Genomic DNA, 23882 nt, shown 5'->3' on the forward strand with positions numbered 1-23882 from the left:
CAGACAACGGTTTACCCACTACAGGGCTAGTGTGCTCACACAGGCCTGCGATGGCAGGCCGTAGAAGTAGTCACTAACACTATGGGTGCAAGTGAGCACACACAGGTTGGCAACTGCAGGCCTGACCCGGGTCTTGGAACTTCGTTGTCATAGGTATGCACACATTGGTGATGGAAGGCTAGATACCTATGTAAGTGGCAGACTGGACACGTATTCAAACCAGCACCAGGCCCCGTGCACACGCCCAGGCCCTCAATGACAAGCGTACACACATGGGTCTGCTATGGCTGACTGGCCCAAGTCTCAGAACATCGTGCCGGTGCCACTTCCTTACACGTGTAGGAAGGCACTCGCACTTTCACATTGACTGTAGGGTGAGAACGTGCCCGGGGCCTAAGGCCACAAAAGAGCATTGGCAACACCTCAGGAGTACACCGTGGGGATTCAAACTCCAAGACAGGGGAAAACCTGTATGAGTGCTCCTCACTACCTGTACGGAGGACAGCCATCTGTCCCACCCTGCTTTCAGCCAGCCCACTCTCACGCTCCTCAGGGCTTCCCTTGGGGGGGGGGTCCTCGTTGTATTAGAAGGCCCACTCAGAACTGGTTGAGGTGTGAGTGATGTCAACCTAAGCAGGGGCGATGGCAGGCCCAATACATGGTTGACAGGCTATCCAGTGAGTGGCACACTCAGTGCTAAGTCCCACTAGCAGCTAGTGTTGTACCTGCTATGGGTATGTGAGGTACATCTTTATGGGTTATGCATACCAACCACATACACACCACTTCCTGGTACGTGCAGGAAGGATTCGCAATTCTTCCGTCTGCAGTACAGGGGAAGGTGCCCAGAGTCCTAAGCTCAGACAGAAAGATACAGAAAAAGCTAGCAGGAAAAAGCAAAAAGTTTTGGGTTAATATCCCCTAAGAAGGGCCATGTCCAACAGAAAAAAATCCTTAAATTCCAGGGCCATTGACTTTTTGTTTCTCAAGAAAAAATCACCATCATCATCGTCAAGATAACTTTATTTCGATCTCCAGGATCATAAAAGTACAACATACATTAAAAAACCATAAATTCAAAATCATAATGAACGTCATCAGAGATCTGAAACATTTATACATTGATAAAAAGCTCATTATCATAGAAGCTAAAATCCAAATATGAATAACACTATAAGATTAAAAACATGGTAACTGCGTGGCTTGATACATGTTTAACAAGACATTTTGGACCACAGAGTGTGCAAGTGCTCATTAAATGCATTATAACATAAAGGAATAATCAAAATAATTGGTTGAGGGTATTGGTAAGCATAGTTCTACATAGTGTTACACAACATGGAGTTAAAATTTAGGATCACAAGTGCCAAAATTGACAATCCTGATTCTGCCATAATGGCTTTCTAGAACATTGGCTGGCTTGTGTCAATGGGCTACTTTCCTCCAAGTTGTGAGATGTGAAAATTTGTGATAAAGTGCTATATCAGATAGGACATACAATCTCACAATTCATTATTCACAAAATGGTTAAAAGACAAAAGAACATTAAAACCATGAGTGGGTTTACTCCCATCAACATGACGCTCTATTTTTGGAGGGGCCGGCACTTTGCCATTTCCTAAACTGCTATTGCTTTTACTAGGCCAGATCCACGGTGACATTAGAAATCTGGAAATTGAAGCAATCGTCAGTCTACTTGTGTCAGTGCAGAGAATTCTATGTGGCTCCATATATCGCCAGATCTACTAATATATGGTGCTCTTCAGCTCCCTCAAAGTGCTTCAAAGCCCCAACACTGGCATCCTTGTACCATGCTGCAAGAAAGCCTGCATTAGGGGCACAGTTGTTTTATGTGCAGAAAAGGTATACCTTCCTGCACAAAACAATCTTGCAATGAAATTTCAACTTCCTATTTGTGATGGAGAATGCATCACGCATAGGAAGAGGAAGTAGGGAGGAGAGATGATCATAATTCCACTTATTACACCTCACTGAGGAAGGTGTAGCATTTTTAACAGGAGTAAATCTGGAATATGCCAAAATCCATAGGTGGGTGCTTCGGAGCACCTATACTCCACCCATGGAATGCCACCCAGGTGCAGTGTAACGCAACGCAGCACAAGGGCGTTATTGTTCTACATTTAGTTTACCAAACCACGTAAGGTGACCGGACAATGAGTGGCTTAGCAAATATCAACTAACATTTTGTGTCGCAGCTCCATCAAAAAAGTGGTGCAACGACAATACAAAGTTATTGTAAATCTGGGCCATAGCGCAGTCACTTCCACCACAGCAGCATCATGAGGTTCATGGCAGCATCTGCAGAGAGGACTCCAACTTCTTGAACAGCAGACTACAATAACATCCAGGATGCTGAGCAGGCTGGCATTTACAGACTGTCAGAAGCCACATTGATCCACAGGATTGCCTATTTGATTTAGAAGCATTTAATGCTGAATATGCAGGAGACAATGAATAGGACATTGAGTGCTGCATATACCTATTAGTAATGACATTAACTGGAATACAAATGTATTTGCTCATCACTCTAATCGTTGCCAGTGCTTAAAGTTAGCACTGTCTAATGAGAATGAAGGGCTGTCATCATCCTTTTTGCTTGTAAACATACATATCCCCCTTGGGAAGTCTCATATGATATTTTAATTGATTCCATGCTTTCATTTGTTCCTAGCATTAGTATTCTGGATCAATGCCGTTTGGTTAATTATTGTGGGAAACATCAACTGTAAGGTTTCAAATTTCGCCTGCATGACCTTTAGTTTCACCAAATTGAAGAGGTGTGGTGCATTCTGATGGTGTTTCATCTGAAAAGGTTAGATCAGACAGGCAGAGTTTACTTTTACTGGAAAGCCTGAATAACACAAATAAATGTTTTTAAATGGCAGTTTTTTCAAAGACTTTTCATACATTTTTCACTCCACTCAAGTGCAATCCCTAATCAATTATATGGTGATATCCTAACAAATGTTTGTAGTGTGTACACAATTGGAGGTTTTGAGGACTGGTTTAATTGGCCATAGTATTCTTTCAATGTTTATTGATTTAGATTCCTGGAACTCTGGAGAAAGACAGTGCACCCTACAACAAATCTAATGGGTGCACTTTCTGGTCATGGGACACCATAAGAAACCCGGGCCATAGTATTTACACAGAAAGCCTGGGCCCCTCTGGCTTTTCATTAGATGACCCTGTCTCCTGGTTTGAAAAGCAGTTGACCTTTTTTCAAACATTTGGGAGTAGAGATAGAGATAAAAGTGTCAAGTCACTGATTAAGATCCCTTGAGCTTTAAAAAAGATGAATTGTGAAATAAACTCCCTAGTAAGGAAACAATGTAAATTATCCTTGATTCTGAAGTAGAGGGGAAATCAAGCTCCTTAAGTGTATGAGACCTAGACTGAAGGTGTCTTAACAAAGGAAGGAGGAGGATTGGAAATGGATCAATCTGAGGGAAGCTGCTACTTCATTTAATTCTCGTAAATATTTAAGCCGCAGTGGCCAGTTTGTGCTTAGTGTTGAAGAATGTTCACTGGAACTATACAGCCCCCCTTCCTGCGAGGAGATTGAGGGATGCATTAAGGGTGCAAAAACCTCAGGTGCTATGGGCCCTGATGAACTCCTGATAGCACTCATTAAACAGAAAACCTCCTTACGGGCTACCTTTTTATGTTCTCTCTTCCAGCAATGCTATCTGTCCGGTGATATTCCATCTTCTTGCAAGGGAAGTATTTTGGTAGCCTATATAAAAGGGATTCAAACGCCTCTCCTGCCAGCTATAGACAAATCGCCCTTCTGGATGCGACAGGCAAATGTTGTCCCAAAAGTAAAGTATGTCACCTTCAGGCATAAGTATTCAACAGTAAGCTCATACCTGCTGAGCAGACTGGCTTTGGTAAGAATTGTGATACCCTTGATAATATCACAGCCCTCCAAACCCTGATCAAAAGTATCCCTTGACTAGGGGGAGACCCATGTATTCTGCCTTTATTGATTTCTCCACAGCATTCAACAGGAATGACTGAGGAATGCTGTGGACAACATTGTCTGCGCTTGGGATTCCAGATCATCGTCAGATGGTTAATAATTGCCTTGAACTCTTCTACTTGGACTCAGGTCCTGATGGGAGGGAACCAGGGTTTGTCCCGTGAAGTGGCGATGCATAATAGTCTAAAGCAGGGCTGCCTGCTTGCGCCTCTTCTTTCCTCACTCTACACTCATGATTTGCCTCGTAGAGTTTGTCAAAGGGGGATCCATTTAAATTAGGTTTGATAATTGTTGATCGTCTTCTTTATGCTGACAATGTTATTTTGCTGGACTTAACCCCGATAGGCCTGCATAGACGCCTCTGTGTGTTGGAGAAATATGCGAAAGAACACTGTCTAAAAACAAACATATCTCACAGTAAAGTCATGATTTTTAGAACAAAGGGGTGCAGCATCAGTAAAAACATCAATTGGTCCCTGGGGAATGTCAACGCTAGGGGGGAGGAGGAGCCGCGCGGCGCTCCCATGCTCATGACGGAACCTCTCAGTCACGAGCCTCGGGCGTGCTGTGCTTGCTTGTTCATCACCACCCCCTTTTCTGAATCGTTTTTGGCCACTACAGGTGTGGCAGGGTATACTCAGACATGAGTCCCTTGCTCACTGCTCCATCAGGATTCAAGCAAGCCAGGCCGACGAGGCTGAAATGCCAGAAACCGGTCCCCGGTAGCTTGTCTCCTTTCTGGTGAAGAATTGGCTTGGTAGTTTGGTCTGCCCTGTTCCCATGATGCACTTGGCCAGGGACAGACTAATTTGCATATAGCCAGGTTCTGAGCTGGGATGGGGCAGTGAGCTAAATAACGGTGATGGATCAAGCCCTGATCTTTGGACTGGGTAAGAGTGGTCTGCTTAATTCAGACACTCTGTTCATCACCACCCCCTTTTCTGAATCGTTTTTGGCCACTACAGGTGTGGCAGGGTATACTCAGACATGAGTCCCTTGCTCACTGCTCCATCAGGATTCAAGCAAGCCGGGCCGACGAGGCTGAAATGCCAGCAACCGGTCCCCGGTAGCTTGTCTCCTTTCTGGTGAAGAATTGGCTTGGTAGTTTGGTCTGCCCTGTTCCCATGATGCACTGGGCCAGGGACAGACTAATTTGCATATAGCCAGGTTCTGAGCTGGGATGGGGCAGTGAGCTAAATAACGGTGATGGATCAAGCCCTGATCCTTGGACTGGGTAAGAGTGGTCTGCTTAATTCAGACACTCTGTTCATCACCACCCCCTTTTCTGAATTGTTTTTGGCCACTACAGGTGTGGCAGGGTATACTCAGACATGAGTCCCTTGCTCACTGCTCCATCAGGATTCAAGCAAGCCGGGCCGACGAGGCTGAAATGCCAGAAACCGGTCCCTGGTAGCTTGTCTCATTTCTGGTGAAGAATTGGCTTGGTAGTTTGGTCTGCCCTGTTCCCATGATGCACTGGGCCAGGGACAGACTAATTTGCATATAGCCAGGTTCTGAGCTGGGATGGGGCAGTGAGCTAAATAACGGTGATGGATCAAGCCCTGATCTTTGGACTGGGTAAGAGTGGTCTGCTTAATTCAGACACTCTGTTCATCACCTCTCCCTTTTCTGAATCGTTTTTGGCCACTACAGGTGTGGCAGGGTATACTCAGACATGAGTCCCTTGCTCACTGCTCCATCAGGATTCAAGCAAGCCGGGCCGACGAGGCTGAAATGCCAGAAACTGGTCCCCGGTAGCTTGTCTCCTTTCTGGTGAAGAATTGGCTTGGTAGTTTGGTCTGCCCTGTTCCCATGATGCACTGGGCCAGGGACAGACTAATTTGCATATAGCCAGGTTCTGAGCTGGGATGGGGCAGTGAGCTAAATAACGGTGATGGATCAAGCCCTGATCTTTGGACTGGGTAAGAGTGGTCTGCTTAATTCAGACACTCTGTTCATCACCACCCCCTTTTCTGAATCGTTTTTGGCCACTACAGGTGTGGCAGGGTATACTCAGACATGAGTCCCTTGCTCACTGCTCCATCAGGATTCAAGCAAGCCGGGCCGACGAGGCTGAAATGCCAGAAACCGGTCCCCGGTAGCTTGTCTCCTTTCTGGTGAAGAATTGGCTTGGTAGTTTGGTCTGCCCTGTTCCCATGATGCACTGGGCCAGGGACAGACTAATTTGCATATAGCCAGGTTCTGAGCTGGGATGGGGCAGTGAGCTAAATAACGGTGATGGATCAAGCCCTGATCCTTGGACTGGGTAAGAGTGGTCTGCTTAATTCAGACACTCTGTTCATCACCACCCCCTTTTCTGAATTGTTTTGGCCACTACAGGTGTGGCAGGGTATACTCAGACATGAGTCCCTTGCTCACTGCTCCATCAGGATTCAAGCAAGCCGGGCCAACGAGGCTGAAATGCCAGAAACCGGTCCCTGGTAGCTTGTCTCATTTCTGGTGAAGAATTGGCTTGGTAGTTTGGTCTGCCCTGTTCCCATGATGCACTGGGCCAGGGACAGACTAATTTGCATATAGCCAGGTTCTGAGCTGGGATGGGGCAGTGAGCTAAATAACGGTGATGGATCAAGCCCTGATCTTTGGACTGGGTAAGAGTGGTCTGCTTAATTCAGACTCTCTGTTCATCACCTCCCCCTTTTCTGAATCGTTTTTGGCCACTACAGGTGTGGCAGGGTATACTCAGACATGAGTCCCTTGCTCACTGCTCCATCAGGATTCAAGCAAGCCGGGCCGACGAGGCTGAAATGCCAGAAACCGGTCCCCGGTAGCTTGTCTCCTTTCTGGTGAAGAATTGGCTTGGTAGTTTGGTCTGCCCTGTTCCCATGATGCACTGGGCCAGGGACAGACTAATTTGCATATAACCAGGTTCTGAGCTGGGATGGGGCAGTGAGCTAAATAACGGTGATGGATCAAGCCCTGATCTTTGGACTGGGTAAGAGTGGTCTGCTTAATTCAGACACTCTGTTCATCACCATCCCCTTTTCTGAATCGTGCTTGTGACGGAGCGGTTCCGTCACGGCCCCACCCGCTCAATGGAACGTTCAGCGCAGGCGCGAAAGCAGTTCCGCGCAGGCGCGCCGAGCAGGCCATGATGGAACCTCTCCGTCACCAGCACAGCGCGACCGAGGCTGGTGAGGGAGCAGTTCCGTCACCAGCATGGGAGGGGTTAAAAATCCTTCATTGCAATGAGATGAAAAAGGGACTTTCTGTTTTGTTCACAGCATGTAAGGAATGAAATTATAAAAGTGGGGAGCATCTGCAAAAAAATAAAACAAATCTATATATCACGGAATCTGACACGAAGTAAACAGAATAATTCTGTTATCAAGGTTCCATCTGCTTCTGCTACAAGCCATCACTGGAACATGGAAAGTCATTATTTCTAAAACTGTTCTCTTTGAAGAATAACATAACTATGACAGTTGAGGCTCGCCAATGTCTATTCGTACCCCCCAACTGAAATGGCTTGCACAGAAATATAAAAATGTTTTAAATGTATTTTAAATCTTGTAATCATATCAGTAATTACCCTCTGCCTTTTATTTGAATTGCTGAGGACAGTAAATGTTATTATGCTCATCATAACAGCCATGCCTTTTAACAGAGTGTACAGCATTCTTTACAGCAGAGATCACTGTATTGTATTGCCTAAATTGATTTATTTGCGTACCTGTAGTATATTTATGGTAGAGCATTGTATTCAGTACTGTTATTGTGTATTTGTGCCTAATAAGGTTGTAAATATTCTCAGCGAATGAGGTTTTGTATTCAATTTGTCAATTACACTGTTTAAGGCCATCTGAGAGATGCCCTATAGATCCCCGTGTGATACCTTTGTATGGTTGAACCGATTTATCTTTCAACTGTAGTGGCATGTTTTTTGTTTTTTTTACTTTACTATTGTTGTATTGAAGATGAGGATGAATTACTGTATTCTTTATGTGGAACTCTGCTGAATTCCATAACACAATAAATACATATTTAATTGAATTGCAGATACCTATTATTAATATGTTGACAGATTATCTTTGTCTCTTCTCCCTCCAAGCTCTTGTTCTATGACTGTCACATCCACAAATTAAAATATAAATATAATCCAACAAGGTTCCCCTTTTTTGGGAGGGAGAATTCCTAAACATTTTCAGAAGTACTCCTAGAAAGCAAATGTTGCACTACTGCTGAGAACCACTTCATCTGCATTTTCACCAATACTGGAGTTGTTTCCTGCACACTTTTACTCTGGAAATGGATTTATTCCTGCTCAGGACTTTTGTAAATCTCCACCATTTAAAACGTGGGAATGAGTCAGAAAAATCTTTTCAATGCCCATAAACAAGTTTGTTTAATCAGAATAAAATCTTATTTTTAAAGTAATTTTACACAATCAATTAGGTCTGAGGATTGGACACTCTGTGTAGTCTGTTGAGTGCACCCAGTCTCTTTACCTCATTGTCCTCAGAACTCCTTGCTCTGTATTAATAGGGCATGTACCTTGTGTCTCGTTCTCCACAAGCCCCTTGCTCTGTAATATCATGTGCCCTTTGGTATTTCCTCCCTGGATTTCTCATTCTAATGTGATCACTTCTGCCCCACATTTCTTCAACCGTGGATCCAGTGAACTGATATGGTCACAGACTGGCCTGCATCTGTTCCTCCATGGATCCCTTGCACTGATGCAAACACATGTGCCCAGCATCATGCACTCCCTGGACCCCTTACACTGACTGATGCAAAACATCTGCCCACATCTGTTCCTCCCTGGACCCCTCACACTGATGGTATCACAACTCCACCATGTCTTCATCCATGGATCCCTCGCACTGATTTAATCACATGTGCCCTGCATCTCTCACTCCCTGGATCCCTCACACTGATGCTTTGACATGAGCCCACATCTCTCACTCTCTGGGTCCATCACACTGATGCTATGACATGTGCCCCAAATCTGTTTTTCCTGGATCCCTAGCACTGATGCAATCACATGTGCCCCACATCTCTTCCTTCAAATATCGCTCACACTAATGATATGACAGCTGCCCTTTATCTCATCCTCCTCTTATCTCTTATATGAATATATAGATACAATTTGGCTTTCAATCTGCTGCTTGTGTGATAATGTCACAACTGACATTTGCCTCTTCCCCAGTTAATTTCTCACACATGCCCTTCTTCGCCTCCTCTCCAGGTCCCTCGCTCTGTGTGCAGTGAGAGCTGTCCTCCTGGGTACAGGAAGGTCCCTCTGGAGGGGCAACCCATCTGCTGCTATGCCTGTGCCCTCTGCTCAGAAGGAGAGATTACCAACAAGAGTGGTAGGTGATAAAACACTGCATGCCAACCAATGGTCCTTTCCACAGACTCAAAGGAGAAGACTTGCATATGTAAATTACTCACAAGTGTAAGTTACCTTTGTGAATCGCCTTCGTAGTTTGTATTTATGTAGTTTACATATTTTCTCAGTGGCCGAAACATGGAAATAAAATTATTTGAACAGAATTATACCATTATTTTAGGATCTCCCAAAGCCAGAACTAGTCTATTGTCATCAACTAAACTGCACCTCAATCCCTTTCTCTCTCTCTCTTTGCTCTCTCTCCCTACCTACTCCCAACTAATGCTGGCTTTCGGGTAGTGTGACCGACGTCCTCGTGCCAGGTCCAAGATCAAGGGTGCATCCCCTGCATGGCAGGCTGAACCGATATAGGAGCAGCCTGCAGAGATCTTTTGCATGCACAGAATTTTCCAGGGGATAATTGCAATGGCATGATACCTCTGGTGGTTAAAGCACTACAGGGAGAGATCTGCTATTTAGCTAGTCACCGTTTTGACTCATGAAATAGTAGCTTGGAGTGTTAATATACCTGCTGCAAATCATGTGTGACATGCAGCACACAGATTAGTATTTTCTGGAGATATCTTAGTGGGGATTTCTTTTGTTTCAGAAACCCTTTTCTTTTTGAAGCGGCATCAAAGTGCTGCATGCAAATAGAAAGGCATATTCCCCTCAATCTTTTGTCATTGTAAGGTTGGGAAAGAGGACTCCTTTAGCCAGCAATACTATTTTAATAACAATCATTGTGTTATGATTACAGGCGGATGTAATAAGAGTTTGTTCCTGGTTTGCATTAGAAAATTGGTGCAAACCTGATGCAAAGTATTATTTTTAGGCTTACTTTCCAGTGCAGTTCCTGAATTGAGTTGGACAGTAACCCTATGTAGCACAAAGTTGCACTATGAGCTAGTTTACTCCATGGAGGCATACCATGGGTAGTACATGGATGTTTCCATGCACTCACCCATGGATGTTGACACCAATCCCTATCTACTAACTTTAATAGAAAGGGATAGCCATCAAACAATTAGGCATCCTCAAGGCAGGAGTAAAGTTGGAGAAAATATTTCTAATTTGCATGTATGCTGCAACATATATTACGCATACAAAGTGGTAACTTTATCAAACTTTGAATTTTGTGCTGGAAGTATACACTTTTAATATAAATGTGTTACTTGACATAACTCAATCACCCTCACCCTATGGTGTAAGGGTGTAATTGGCACAAGGCAGCATAAGGTACGCCAGCAATAGAGGACAGAGCAACATCACCATATCTTAATGGATAGCTTTAGTCACTGCTCGTGGTAAAATAACGTTTTTTGCAAATTAGTTAAGGAGAGGTTTAGGAAGGTTCAAACATTCAACCCCCAAAAGAGTAAGCCCATTGGTATTCACAAACTGCACTTCTGTAGTTACCATAGCCATAAAGGCCATGAAGCAGTTGTAAATGTATTCCAGCTCAACCTGGAGTAAGCCCAGCATCACAAATGGCCAACAACTGATACTTCAACAACCCCCTATCCACTTTAGCAGAGGCAGGTCCTTATACAGACTGTTAGAAATGGGAGTCCCTAGTTGGCAAGGGCTTGCACCTTTGTCCAAGTAGGGACCCTTCTTCCAAGTCAAGATAAGGGAGTTATACTCCTAAAATAACCCCTGCTCACCCCCTTGGTAGGTTGGCACGAGCAGTCAGGCTTATCTCAGTGGCAGTGTGTACAGCATATGCACATAACCAACAGTAATACAGTGTAAGCACTACGAAAGGACACCACACCAGTTTAGAAAACTATCCAATATTTATATATACTCAAGACAAGACTAAATACAATAAAAATCCACAATACAGTACTTTATAAATATTTAATTCACAAGATGTCTTTAAATTGCAAAGATACTTTGAAAACACAGTTCGTACGAGTCGGTAGCTTGGTTCGATCCTACCGCGATGTTGAAAACATCAGAGTCTCGCAGTTTCAGCTGACCGCGTCGGTACGGGCCAGCAACAGGGTGGACAGACTCGTCAAAAGTACCTTTCTTAGTGCTGCTCACACAGAGGTGCAAGTCGGTCTTGGCATCCGTCACCGTTGCGTTGCAAAGTGGAAGCTGTGCACGGTGCAGTGTCCGCTCGATGCGGTGCGAGCAGCGGCTCAGTGGCAATCGTCCAGACGGCGTCGGTAAGACCAAGGCTTGCGGTGCAGGGCAAGACGGTGCTCGATGCAGTGCTGGCAGATTGTGGTGCAGGTGACAGAGCCGGTTGTGGCATCTGTCACGGTTATGGTGCAAAGTGGAAGTGGTGCAGGGCACGGTGTTGTCTCGATGCGGTGCAGGCATCAGCTCGGTGACGTTTGTGTTGATGGCATTGGCAAGACGGTGCTCAATGTGGTGCTGGCAGGTTCCAATGCAAGTGACAGAGCCGGTTGACAGGAACTGGCACTGGCGGAGCCGGACAGCTGTGCGGGACGAGGCAGTCATAAGTGTCGAGCCAGCGGCGATCATGACGGTGAGACCAAGCCAGCAAAGTGAAGCGAGGCGGTGCGGGTCGCGGTGTCCTCTCGATGCGGTGCAGGCAGCGGCTTGGTGTCGATCGTGCAGACGGCATTGGTGAGACCAAGGCTTGCGGTGCAGGGCGAGGCGGTGTGGCCTGCGGTGCCTTCAGGACACAAGGCCAGTGACGGAGTCGGTGACAGAGTCAGTCGCTGTTCCCTCTTGTCTGTGGCAATTGAAACAGCAGTTCCAGGAGCAGTACCCAGAGGTTGGTGAAGTTTTTGCAGTCCCTGAGACTTCTTAACAGGAGGCCAGCTCAGTTTCAGGCCCTTGGAGATACTCGTTATAGTGAATGGGTATACCCAAACTAGTCACTGGGGGACCTGGGTAGCTATAAGTACAAAAAGGGGAGTGGTCCCAGGATGAATGCAAATAGTATAGTAAGGAATGGAAAGATTAGAAGCAGTAAACAAGAGTGAAAAGAACATTGGTTATTTAATCACAAAGTACTGCATGCAGTACTTTGTGATTAAATAACAAATGTAATTTCCACTCTTGTTTACTGCTTCAAATTTTTGCATTCCTTGCTATACTATTTGCATTCATCCTGGGACCACTCCCCTTGGAGATACTCAGCACAAATGGAGAAAGTTCAGTCCAGTCCTTTCACTGCCCAAGGCAGAAGCAGCAGCTGTAGGCCAACCCCACAAAGCAACAACACAGCAAAGGGGAAGTACTGATCCTGGCAGCTCTTCCAGCTCTTCTTCTTGGCAGGTTCCTTGATTCCAGTGAGTTCTAAAGTCTTGGGCTCTGGGCCCCAATATTTATACCAGCAATTTATTTGTCCCCTGAAGGCAGAGGGGCCTGGACCTAGTTCAAACCAGATTGGGGTGTATTCTGCCAGTGTGCACCTTCTTCTTTTGTCAGTGTGGGCCAGGTTCCTCAGACACCCCACAGGAGGTGGAGCCAGCATTGTGGAAGGCAAGCCCAGACCTATTCAGACCCAGGTGCTACTCCTCCCACCCATCTATTTGTAGATGTGTCTATTCAGCCATGTGCTGACTCACCTTGTCTCCTGGAGTCTCCCCCAGCCTCTGTCACTCACAAACCAGACAGACAATACACAAGCTAGCAGCGGCAGGCTGGATGGTTAGGTCAGAAAATACTCACTTTCTAAAAGTGGTATTTTGAAACACAGAATGTTAAAACCAAATTCACTAAAAGATGCATTTTATCATTCTGAGTTCAGGCACACTAAAATCGAATTTCTACCATGTCCCCCGAGTCTGTTAGGATTATAGGTTGTTATAATCAAACTGCCCACTCTGGCCTATGGGGAACAGGTAGCCTTACAATAGTGAAAATCTAAGTACACTGGAATCCACTATCAGAACATGCCACACACACCAGGGCATGTCCTACCTTTTACATACAATGCACCCTGCCCATGGGGGTACCTTGGACCTACCTTAGGGGTGACTCACATGTAGAAAAAGGAAGGTTTATGGGCTGGCAAGTGTGTGTACTTGCCAAGTCGTCATGGCAGCCCCAGGCTGCACACAGGCTCTGCAATAGCAGGCCAGAGTTATACTTTACAGGCTGTTTGCATGGGTGGCACAAGCCAGTGCTGCAGCCCACCAACAACATTTAATTTATAGGCCCTGGTAGTTGCAGGGCGCTTTCCTAGGAACTGACACATAAATCAAATAAGCCAATCATGGAAATACCAAACCATACCACAGTTCACAAAGAGAGCATATGCACTATAGCACTTATTAGCAGTGGTAAAGTGCCCAGAGTCCGAAAACCAACACACACAGGTCAGGAAAAAATAGGAGGAAAAAGCTAAAAGTTTAGGCATAACCCTGCAAAAAGGGCCATTTCTAACACAACCCCCTTCCAGTCTAAAGCCACGGTAGACCAATCCATACCTCGATGGACTTCCCTGCTTGGGGCAATAGAACATGGAACCTGGCCCGGTACAGAAGGGTTTCATTCCCGTTCTATGCCTTCCTGAACCTATTTTGATCCCTCTATCCATACTCTCAGGGCCCACTAAGCTGACCCATGGGGAAACCTTCTCCTCACCTGTGAACACCATCTGTGCAGAGCCCTAACTTACTTTGCTCACAGATGTGTCCCAACAGGCCAAGAGTACCCACATGGTCAACACAGTGGTGTGGCCTAGTCCACATCCGGGGTGTGACTTCTGTCCCCCTCCCAGGGGCAACCCTGTCCACCAGGACAGCAAGTCACAGAGGCTTCCGACAGTAGTCAGGGAGGACACCCAGGCCATATGCCTCTCAGGGCGTACTAACCTCTGTGGTGTCAGAGAGTGGGGGGCGGCAGCCCCAGGTGCCTGGCACACTTTGTGCACTCTCCCTCTTGTCAGGTCAGGGATGACATCATGGTATTGACCCACAAGCCCAGGGACTGTACCCTGTGGCTGGACAGGAGGTTGGGGTGGGCTTTCCCATACCCTGTCCTCCTTCCTGGGGCTCTGTACCCTCCCACCTGGAGCAGTACCCCCTTCCAGAATTGTCAGGTCACCTGTAGCAGGTGTTCTGCACAACTCGCCCACCAGTTCAGGGGTGCTATCCTGCAACTGGTACACCATCCCAGGGTATGTACCCTAGGGTTGAACAAGGGACTGGGGTGGACCCTCCCACACCCATTCCTCTACTCTGAGGCTCTCTACCCTCACACCTGGAGCGGCACCCCCAGAAGACAAACGGATAGGGGGACTGTTAGCAGTTACCCCTCCCTCCAGGTCAGGGGGGACACCCTGAACCTGGTCCTCCAACCCAGGGTCTGTACCCTTCTGCTGAACCTGTGCCTGGCAACCCCGGACTTCTGGGGGAGTCCACCCCCCCATGGGGAAACAAACTCCTCATGAGTTGTGCCAGAGTCTACCTGGAGAAGGTCTCCACCCTCCTGTCCATCTGACAGAGCATGAAAGCCCCCCAGGCCAGAAGTGGCCTCACCAGGATCAGTCATGGGGTGCTCTGACCTCAGAGCTGGCAAACCCTGACCCACTGGTCCTTCTGGAATTGTCAGGGCACCTGAGACAGGTGTCCTGCCCAATTCTCCCACCAGTTCAGGACCTGTCTCCAGCACTGGTCTACCAACATAGGGTCTAAACCCTCAGGTTGAACCGGGGTCAGAGGTGAGGACCCCCTCCTTCTGCACCCCTTTCCAGATTTCTGCACCCTCCCACCTTGAGTAGTACCCTCTAGAAGACAACCCGGTTAGGATACTGCTTACAGTCGTCCTACCCTCCAAGTCAGGCAGGACCAGAACCTGGCTTCCCAACCCGGGGACTAAACCCCCTGCAGCTGAGCACCTGCCCGGCGCACCAGCACTTCCTTGGGAGCGCTCATTTCCCCGCCGAGGGTAACACATGACTCATGTGCTGTGTGATAGTCTGCCTGGCGCAGATCTCCTGACCTCTCTCCATCTGACAGTGCACGAAGATCCCCCATGACAGTCACCATGGTCACTGCTAGGAGGCTCAACCCTTCTGGCTGGCCCCTGACCCACTGGTTCTCCCACTGGGGAATGCATCCCCCTCTCACCCCTCTATCTAGACTTCTGCACCCTCCCAACTGGAGCAGTGTTACCAGACACCAGAACCAGTGGGATGCTCATTACAGCAGCCCCCCCCCCAGTTCCCCAGACGCTAGGGGATCCCCCTTAATGGGTGGCCTGCCAGTACAGCTTATGCTCCTCACCTGGTATCCCAACCCCTTCTCCGCAAAGACAGGACGTGAGTCCCTACACCCTTCCCACGACACCGGAACGTATCTGGGCTACCACGAGCCTTTCCCACCACCCTCGGTTGGGAAATACCTAAGCCACTTCCTTCCAAGTCACCCCCAGATGCTTCTCCAGACCCTCTGGAATCCACCAAAAAGGTCTGCCTCCAGTGCAAGCTCCCTGGGGTCATAGAGCTCACACTCCACCGGGTGTTGGCATAGCTCTGGAAAACAGGGACTTAAAATATGCTCTCCAACAATTGAATCACACAGCCCCACACATGTGTTAATCAAACTACCCTTCACCCAACCATCCAGTGCCTCAGACAAGTACCCCACATCATTCTCACAAGATTGGTGAGACAGTGTCTGACTGTTGCTGTCTCTTAACCCATATTTTTCTGGCTGGTTGTCATACTCCCTTATCAGGGCTTCTATCATAGGGGAACCCCCTCTCCCTGTACCTCTCATCTAGAGTCAGTAGAGTGTCCCTCCCACTTCTAGGGATATGATCCGCTGTGCCTGTTCCCCAATCCACCTCAGGGACACTGCGTACCACTGGAGTAACCTCACAATCCTGAACCCCCTGGTGTATGTCAACCCCCTCCTTGAAGCAGGGCCCTAAATCTGTGTGTGTGTGTACCTCACTCAGTGCTGGACACTACATTTTTCCTGCCATCATCTGGGCAGGACAAAGCCCTACTGGCTTCCCAATCAAGCTCCAGTTCTCTCATTTTATGCTCATGATCCAAGATCATCTTCCTTTCCTCCATGGCCATTCTTTTGTCTTCTATTTACCTCTCCATCCGGAGCTTTTCCAACTCAAACTTCCTTGCTTCCCGCATGTCCTCCAGCTCCTCTGGGAACAAAGCGACTGCTGCCTAGCCTGGAGGGTTCCCCCCTCTCAAAAGCACATCCACCCTAGAAGTAGGCTCCTCCGCCTCTCCACTGAGATCACCAGATTGCCCACTGGCATGTCTGGCTGCTACCCAGGCCCTCAGCACCTTTTGTAGCTCATCCTTCCTGGAGAGGCATCTGAACTGGACTTTCAGGTTCTTGCAAATCGCTTTCAATTCTGACGTTGTAGGTTTCCAACCTATCCTCCTCAAAGGCAATTTCCATTGATACAATTGATTTTGCTCTAGATTCAAGCATGTTGAAGTAGGAATCTCAAACTGGCAAGATCAAAAATAGGCCAAAAAGAAAAAAGAAAAAGTTTGTGGTACGTAATGGTCTGCAATATGGTAGTAGTGCACACCAATCACTCATTGGCATAACGAACCTTGAGCCCCCCCCCCCCCCCCCTCCATGTGCTTTGAACCCCCAGCAGCCCGGTCCACCACCTACCACTTTTCCCTACCACCTAGCAATCCTGTATATTTTGATATAAAACCTCCAACATTTAAATTAAATGCCTCTATTTTGTCTCTCAAAGTTCTAATGAGAAAGTGGGAAACACTCTTAACATACAAACTACGCCATTTGTAACAATACTGTCAAAAGCAGATTATTTAACTGAGGCAGCAATCAGAACAATGCCAAGGAGCGATCCTATTGTCTCCGGAACACTATGGCTGAAGAACAAAGAACTACTATTGTAGAAAATAGAAACCTTCTCAGGGATCTCACTGATAAACCTGGTTCTTTTAAACCAACAAAGAAAAGATTGACACAGAAGCTGTAATATAAAAGTAATCATCTTTAATAACCTCAGATGAGGGAGACTACGTCACACAGTACCCTCAGGAAACTGTATGAGGCAGTCTAAGGAGTACAGAAAACAGGGACCTTATATATGCTTAGGTTACATAGTCAGCATAAACCCAAGGGGAGGTCCTGGCACATTTAAGCATGCAAAATGACTAATATGGGTATACAAGATCTGCTTGCTCAACAAAGTGGGAGGAGAGTCATTTCTCCTTACATCAGCAAGAATAGCCTGACAGTTCTATACTAGGAGAAGGTGCATTCTACTAGCTAGGCCTCTCTGAGCATGTTCAAGGCTCTGAAGAGGGAAACAGCATATGGCGAGCTAACTAAAATGGGTGCCAAGTACAAAAATGGCTTTCAGCTCATGCTAACAAATCCCTGCAATCTTCAACACTATAAAGGGTCTGAAATAGAATTGACAATAATGGACAATAACTTGAAACTTTGAAAGACAAACCCAAACCTGCAGTTCCATAAAAACTCGACTGACAATATACATGAGAAGTACACAAATTAGAACTCAGTACTGTGAAAAAGTCAAGAGAAATAGACTGGCATTTTTCTTTTGCCAACCCTACTTTATTTTCTTTTTCATGAAATGCATTCTCACTGTAACACTACAGCAGGAAATGTAAATTTCAAATGTAAGGAATAGGCAAAGTGGGGGACCAGGGGGTACTGGAACCAGAAAAAAAACTAAGCCTCTGTAACCAGTTTACAAAGGTATGTAAATATGCAAATGGTCTCTGGCCTCGAGGGAGTTGCCTTCAACCCGCTTGCTTCTGGGCCTGTAAGCTCAGGTCACCTGCACCCACCGCACACGGCAGGCACCATTTAATTTATGAGGTAGGACTCTTATGAGGCAACTCATTGCTGTCACCAACACTGGCGAGAGTGTGGTGCTGCCTGTGTGCGCTACAGTGCTGTTGGGCCCCCGGAGACTGGAAAATGGGGGCTGCTGGGGGCATAGCTGCCAAGGTTTCAGATTGCCATGTGCAGCTGTTGTTGATGTATGTTGCATCCCCTGTCAGTAATCTCTGACTTACATGGATCATTCATTTTCCAATAAAAACTTTATGGACTGAATCAAATTGTGAACTGAGTTTTCTTTGCTAGGAGACAGTCACAGGGGCAATGCTAGTTTTTGGAGGCCCATCTGTCAGAATACTGGGAATATATTGGGTCCTCATTTTCACTGCAACACTGAGAATCTTCACATTTTACCACAGTCCCAGCTCTGATTGGCTCTAACAGTTGCTCCCCTGGTGGCCAAAGCAGAGCCTTTTCCTTCTCAAGTAAGATGGCCGCCACGTCTTTCACTCTCTCAACAAAGATGATTCCCATTTCACCACTCTGGAGAATGGGTATAGTCAAAAAATCTTGAATTCTCCCTTCTTACTCAATCTATTTGTTGTCAATACCAAAATCCAAGATCTGTCAGTTGCAAAGTCTCAAAGTTTACTAAAAGGGAGAGGATAGTCAGCATACATTTCTCACCAGTGTTTCAAGGGTCATCTTACAGCGCCAACGTGTTTTACACAAGTCCTCATAGAGCCCAACGCATAAAACCACAACAGTCTGCATCATCTACTGAAGACGACCCACTGTGCAGATTAATTAAAGACTGACTACGTTCTGCGAACTGAATCATCTGAAGCAATAACTACATCCTTCTAAGTAGCAGTAAAAGATGTAATTCCAGATCTTCCTTTCGGACACACGTTCCTCAACCTAAACCATTCCTCAAATAATATATTTTACAGCCTAGTAATAAAGGGGAGCACTGTGTGTCAATAATCAGTCGAATTTACTGCTAAAAAAATCCAGCTGTACAGATGCCGTGAGACAAGAAATGATCAACTCATCAATTTATGCCAGATCACCAATGAAGGACAAGACGTCACCAGACAATCTTCGTGAGGCCCACAGAGGGGGGCCAGGAACAGTTCACAGAAGAACCCTACACTTGACACCACAGGAAATATCTTCATCCAGAAGCAGCTTCACTAAACAACGGCGGAACCTGCAAATGAGCACACAATGTCCTACCGGCCCTGGGGGCTACCGGCAGGGCTGAGAGCTCCAGAGGAGAATGTCCAGTCTACTGGAGAATGACTCCATGCACCTTAGCACATCACTAATGTAGCCACTAAAAAACACAGGGCGCATCCATCTGCAGAAGCACCTACTATGCGATCTACCACTGTAGGTAAGGTCCTGTCTTCAGAGTAGCCCAGAAACAGCTGACCTTGGCTGAATGAGCAGAGAAGAGGGACTGGCTGAGTGCTCCAGACTGGCCTCTCGAGTAAGGTGAACTGTCGACCTCACTGTAATGTTCTTGGAAGGATCAGGGCGTTGCTTTGACTCCTCTTGGACTGAAAAGCATGGACATCACTTACAGCTGGCCAGGGGTAGCTGCTGCGATGAGGCGGTGCGTTGTGAAATTTATGAGCAGTGCCCCCAGCCATGGTGCGGTCACAGGTGTTGGAGTCAGCAGGCAGTGATGGAGTCTGTGAGACCGGGGCGCCGAAGTGAAGTGAGGCAGTGCAGAGTGTGGTGCCCACAGGTCATGGTGCAAGCAGCGGCTCGGCTGCGGCGGTCGTCGTCATCGTCAGTGAGACCAGGGTTGAATTTTGAGATGTGGCAGTGCCCTCAGCTGTTCCTTCAGGACATGGAGCCATCGACAAAGTTGGTGACAGAGTCGGTTGCTTTTCCCTTCTCTGTGGCAACTGAAACAACAGTTACAGGAGTGGTACCTAGAGGTTGTGAAGTCTTTGAAGTCCCTGAGACTTGAGAACAGGAGGCAAACTCTAGTTCAAGCCCTTGGAGATACTCAGCACAAGTAAAGATAGTTCAGACCAGTCCTTTCACTGCCAAAGATAGAATCAGCAACTGCAGGCCAACCCAACAAAGCAATCATACACAAGGAACAGTACTAGGGTTGTAGGTGTATACTCAAGTCAAACTAAGAGGACTGGACCAGGTAAACAGGAGGTGGCTTCCCTATGCAGTCTGGCTCCCTTATTTGGATCAGCCACTATGATCCTGTGCCCTAGGGTGCCTGAGGAAGAGGTGTTCTGCCTTTCAGATCTGGAGGAAGCGGTGCCCAGACAGGGGTGCATATATGGGCACTAGAACATCCCAAGGAGAAATACAGCTCCCTCCCACAAGATTAGGACTGGAGCTGTGCTTCCATAGAGCTGCAGACACTTTAAACATGTCTATTTCAAAGTAGAATACTCTGCTAAAATAGTTTCCATTGATTTCAGGCTGAAAATGAATGATTATGAGTAAAATAAAGTTCCTCAAAAATGCTGCTAAATTGACATATTTGTGCCTCTAAATTTGCTATTCCATGCCGCAATATCCTGGGGGGTCTGCTTATAATAACACTGTATAGCAAATAGTGTTAAAATAAAATAATGTATTTAGAATTTTAAAACATGTTAATAACTGTAATTTAATGTTAAAGAAATAATATATTACTTAAAAATTGTTATATAAAGATAATTTAATTTAAATTAGGTCTATAGAACATTGTTGGTAACATTACTAAATAATAAATAAATATGGACATGTTATTTAAGTAGTAATTTTCTAAAATAACTTAAAAAAATATTTGTCCTTTAAATTCAATATATTCAAAATATTAAATATTTAATTCAAATCTAAGTTTATTGTGCTGTAATAGTTTTTCATTTTTTCTACTGTTAAAGTACATATATATAATTAATTTACATTAATATGTAAGAGAAATATTTTTATAATTCTTTTTAACGATTAATAGATTTTTATATATTGTCCTATACTTCACCATTAGGAGATCTCTACCCTTGAGGATCTACCTCCTGGTTTCAGGAAATTGGGACAAGTAAGTCCACACTAAGGGTCCTATTACGATGTCAGAGAGAGTTTTCTCTGGATGACACAGTGACGGAAACTGGACCCACTGACCTCCAGTAAATGGTCCCGACTGCCTAATTTTGATGCGACCGCACATGGTGCAGTTGCATTCCCACATTTCCATATGGGAGCATGTGTTAGATCCATAAACTGGCCTTTGTACATGCTCCCATAGGGAAATGTGAGGTTGTGTTAATCGCTGCACCTCGTGGCAGGCACTTCAATGTGCCTGCCACAAGGTGAAGGGTTTAACAGGGGGAGATCATAGTTGCCCCCTAGCCCACTGATGGGAGGCTGCAAGGGAAAGGGGGCCCTGCTAGGGTCCCCCAAACACGCTATTCGACAGGGCTTCCATGTCAGAAAGGCCGGCATGGAAACCCTGCCGGAAACCGTGCATCATAATCCGGACAACACAAACCGCAGTCCATATTGATTATGGGCCGGTTACGACTGGCCAACGGGCTCCTTGAGCCTGTCAGACGCCAGCAGGAATGACCGGCCCATTTCAATTCTGACTGGCTGTATGATAATCAGCCAGTCGGAATTGAAACAAACGATGCCCTAGGGTCGGAGGCTTTATGGCCTACATCGTAATCAGCCCCGATGTAGTATATTTACACTCAGAAATGGCGAATAGCCAAGGCCAGGGAATTTACTTCACACTGCAAGTCTATCTTTAAAAATTTAGATTTATATATATATTTGCCTTGTAAATAGTGAGCATAAATTCACTCATACTCTTTTGTGAATTTCATACATTTGGGTATTCACAATGTTCAAGTGTAATAAATATACATTTTTAAATTTAAAAAAAAAACATAACCTAGCAATTTTATTTTCAATTAGTATTAAACACATTGAATTAAAACTTGAATTTAATTATTGTATATTACATTTTAATTTTTAATATATATTTTTTTACTATGGTAAATTATTAGCTAAACTAATAATATATTTAGATATTAATTGTGTGCACTTTTTAAGACACACAAACACATACACATTTGCACAGAATGAACTAACAGTAAGTGATATCACTGGACTAACTACTAACCTTGGGTTTCGTAGCAGCCTGCTGTCTGGCGTAAAGTCAGTTAAGTGCTTTAATGTCTAGGAAGTGGTAATAAGTGCTATATAAATGGGATTACAATTATAATAATTTAAAAGTCAATATAATGTATTTATTAAAAAAAATAAATCCTATGGGCTTTTAAATTAACTCATTCAGAAACTGTGAATGGCCTTATGTGGTGCTGAACTTACTCCAAGGCTTCGCTGGTGTATATTTGCAGCTGCTTAGTCCCCCTTAGTGCTATAGCAAATTCATAAATGTCATTTGTGAATAACAATGGTCTTATTCTTCTGTGGGTGTGTTATGTATTAGAGTGTTTTCATGAACACTTCCTTACCTGTTCCTAAATCCCTCCTTGCCCTTTTCTAAACTCCTCCCTTTTACCTGTATATATTCCCCATTTTCCTGCCACTGTATAGTATTGTGCACACTCGGGCACAGATTTCAGTTTCTGCAGCACAGTACAGCACCTTGCATAGTCAGAGCACAAATCTCCATTTATGCAGCACAAAGCAGAACCATGCATACTCAGGGCACAGATAACCAATTTGCAGGTGCATAGCTTTGGGGGAAGGTTGGATTATTGGTGTATGACAACCCCTCAAATAAATTAATTATTGGCGTGGTAGTTGGGCCTAGTGGGCTCTGAGGGGGTCTGCAGCGATTGTGTCACTTTTTCTTGTCATGCATTTTTCATTCATAGGTTACATTTTTTCTTTATTACTTTGCTGCCCTTCCAATTCGCCTTCCTAGCTTACAGTCCTGAACAAACTGATTTTCCCCACAGATGGAGGGGGACTCACAGTACGGGATATGGAGCATTATAACTTTCCAGGGCAACTCAAATGGGCGGCTCACCAGCCGGATAGATCCTGGGATGAAACAGCACAGGGATTGCCATTTGTACCCACTCGAGCCACCGTTGCGGCCCTAATACTCACACCGCAAGCTCAGCTCCACGAGGGGACTGAGGGTACCTTATTATATACCCTCCGGTTTGCATGTGTCCAGGCTCTACAACGCACTGGGATAAAGATCCTCTACTTTACCCTAACTGGCCTACTTCACCTCCCTCATACAGGAGGCTGGACTACAATACATGATTGGTTGCGGAAGGGCATGATTATTTTGGAGGACTGGTTTGGAAACAAGCAATTACAAAGCTTCTCTTTACTAATGCACAAGTTTTCCTTTCCCCCTCATTACTTTTTTTTCTCTATGTGCAGTGCTGGCCACTATTTGTTGGGCATGGGGTTGGGGAGGGACTTGCACCCCCCTAGCACAATTGCCTCAGAACTATGTTCACCACATATAGCTGGGTATGAGCTATTACGCTCCTTTATCGGTCCCGATGTGGTATTGGGTTTCGTCAGGTCTACATACTCTGCAAAACTCTCTAACACCGTAATATGGAAGTTGGCACGGAAACTGGAAAATGCAAAAGACAAGTTTATTAGGACCCCATGGGGTGGTGGTACATTCCTACAGCACCCTTCGGCAATGCAAGAAGTATCACACCGAACATCGGTGCGGGACCTCTTTTATACAAGTTTAACAGTAATAAAAAGAATAGGCGGTATACTTTCGAACAGTTTAGGTACA

General features: G+C 45.7%; 1 protein-coding gene across 1 annotated transcript in view; it reads left to right on the forward strand.

Annotated features, from left to right (window-relative positions):
• Nucleotides 1–23882, forward strand: part of LOC144784203 (vomeronasal type-2 receptor 26-like) — a 163316-nt gene that overhangs the window by 48734 nt on the left and 90700 nt on the right. Inside the window, exon 4 of the mRNA XM_078662861.1 lies at nt 9210–9333. Within this exon, the coding sequence (XP_078518987.1) occupies nt 9210–9333 (124 nt within the window). The remainder of the gene's footprint in view (nt 1–9209; nt 9334–23882) is intronic.

This window comes from Lissotriton helveticus, chromosome 10 (genome assembly GCF_964261635.1).
Source record: "Lissotriton helveticus chromosome 10, aLisHel1.1, whole genome shotgun sequence".
NCBI classification, from domain to species: Eukaryota; Metazoa; Chordata; class Amphibia; order Caudata; family Salamandridae; genus Lissotriton; species Lissotriton helveticus.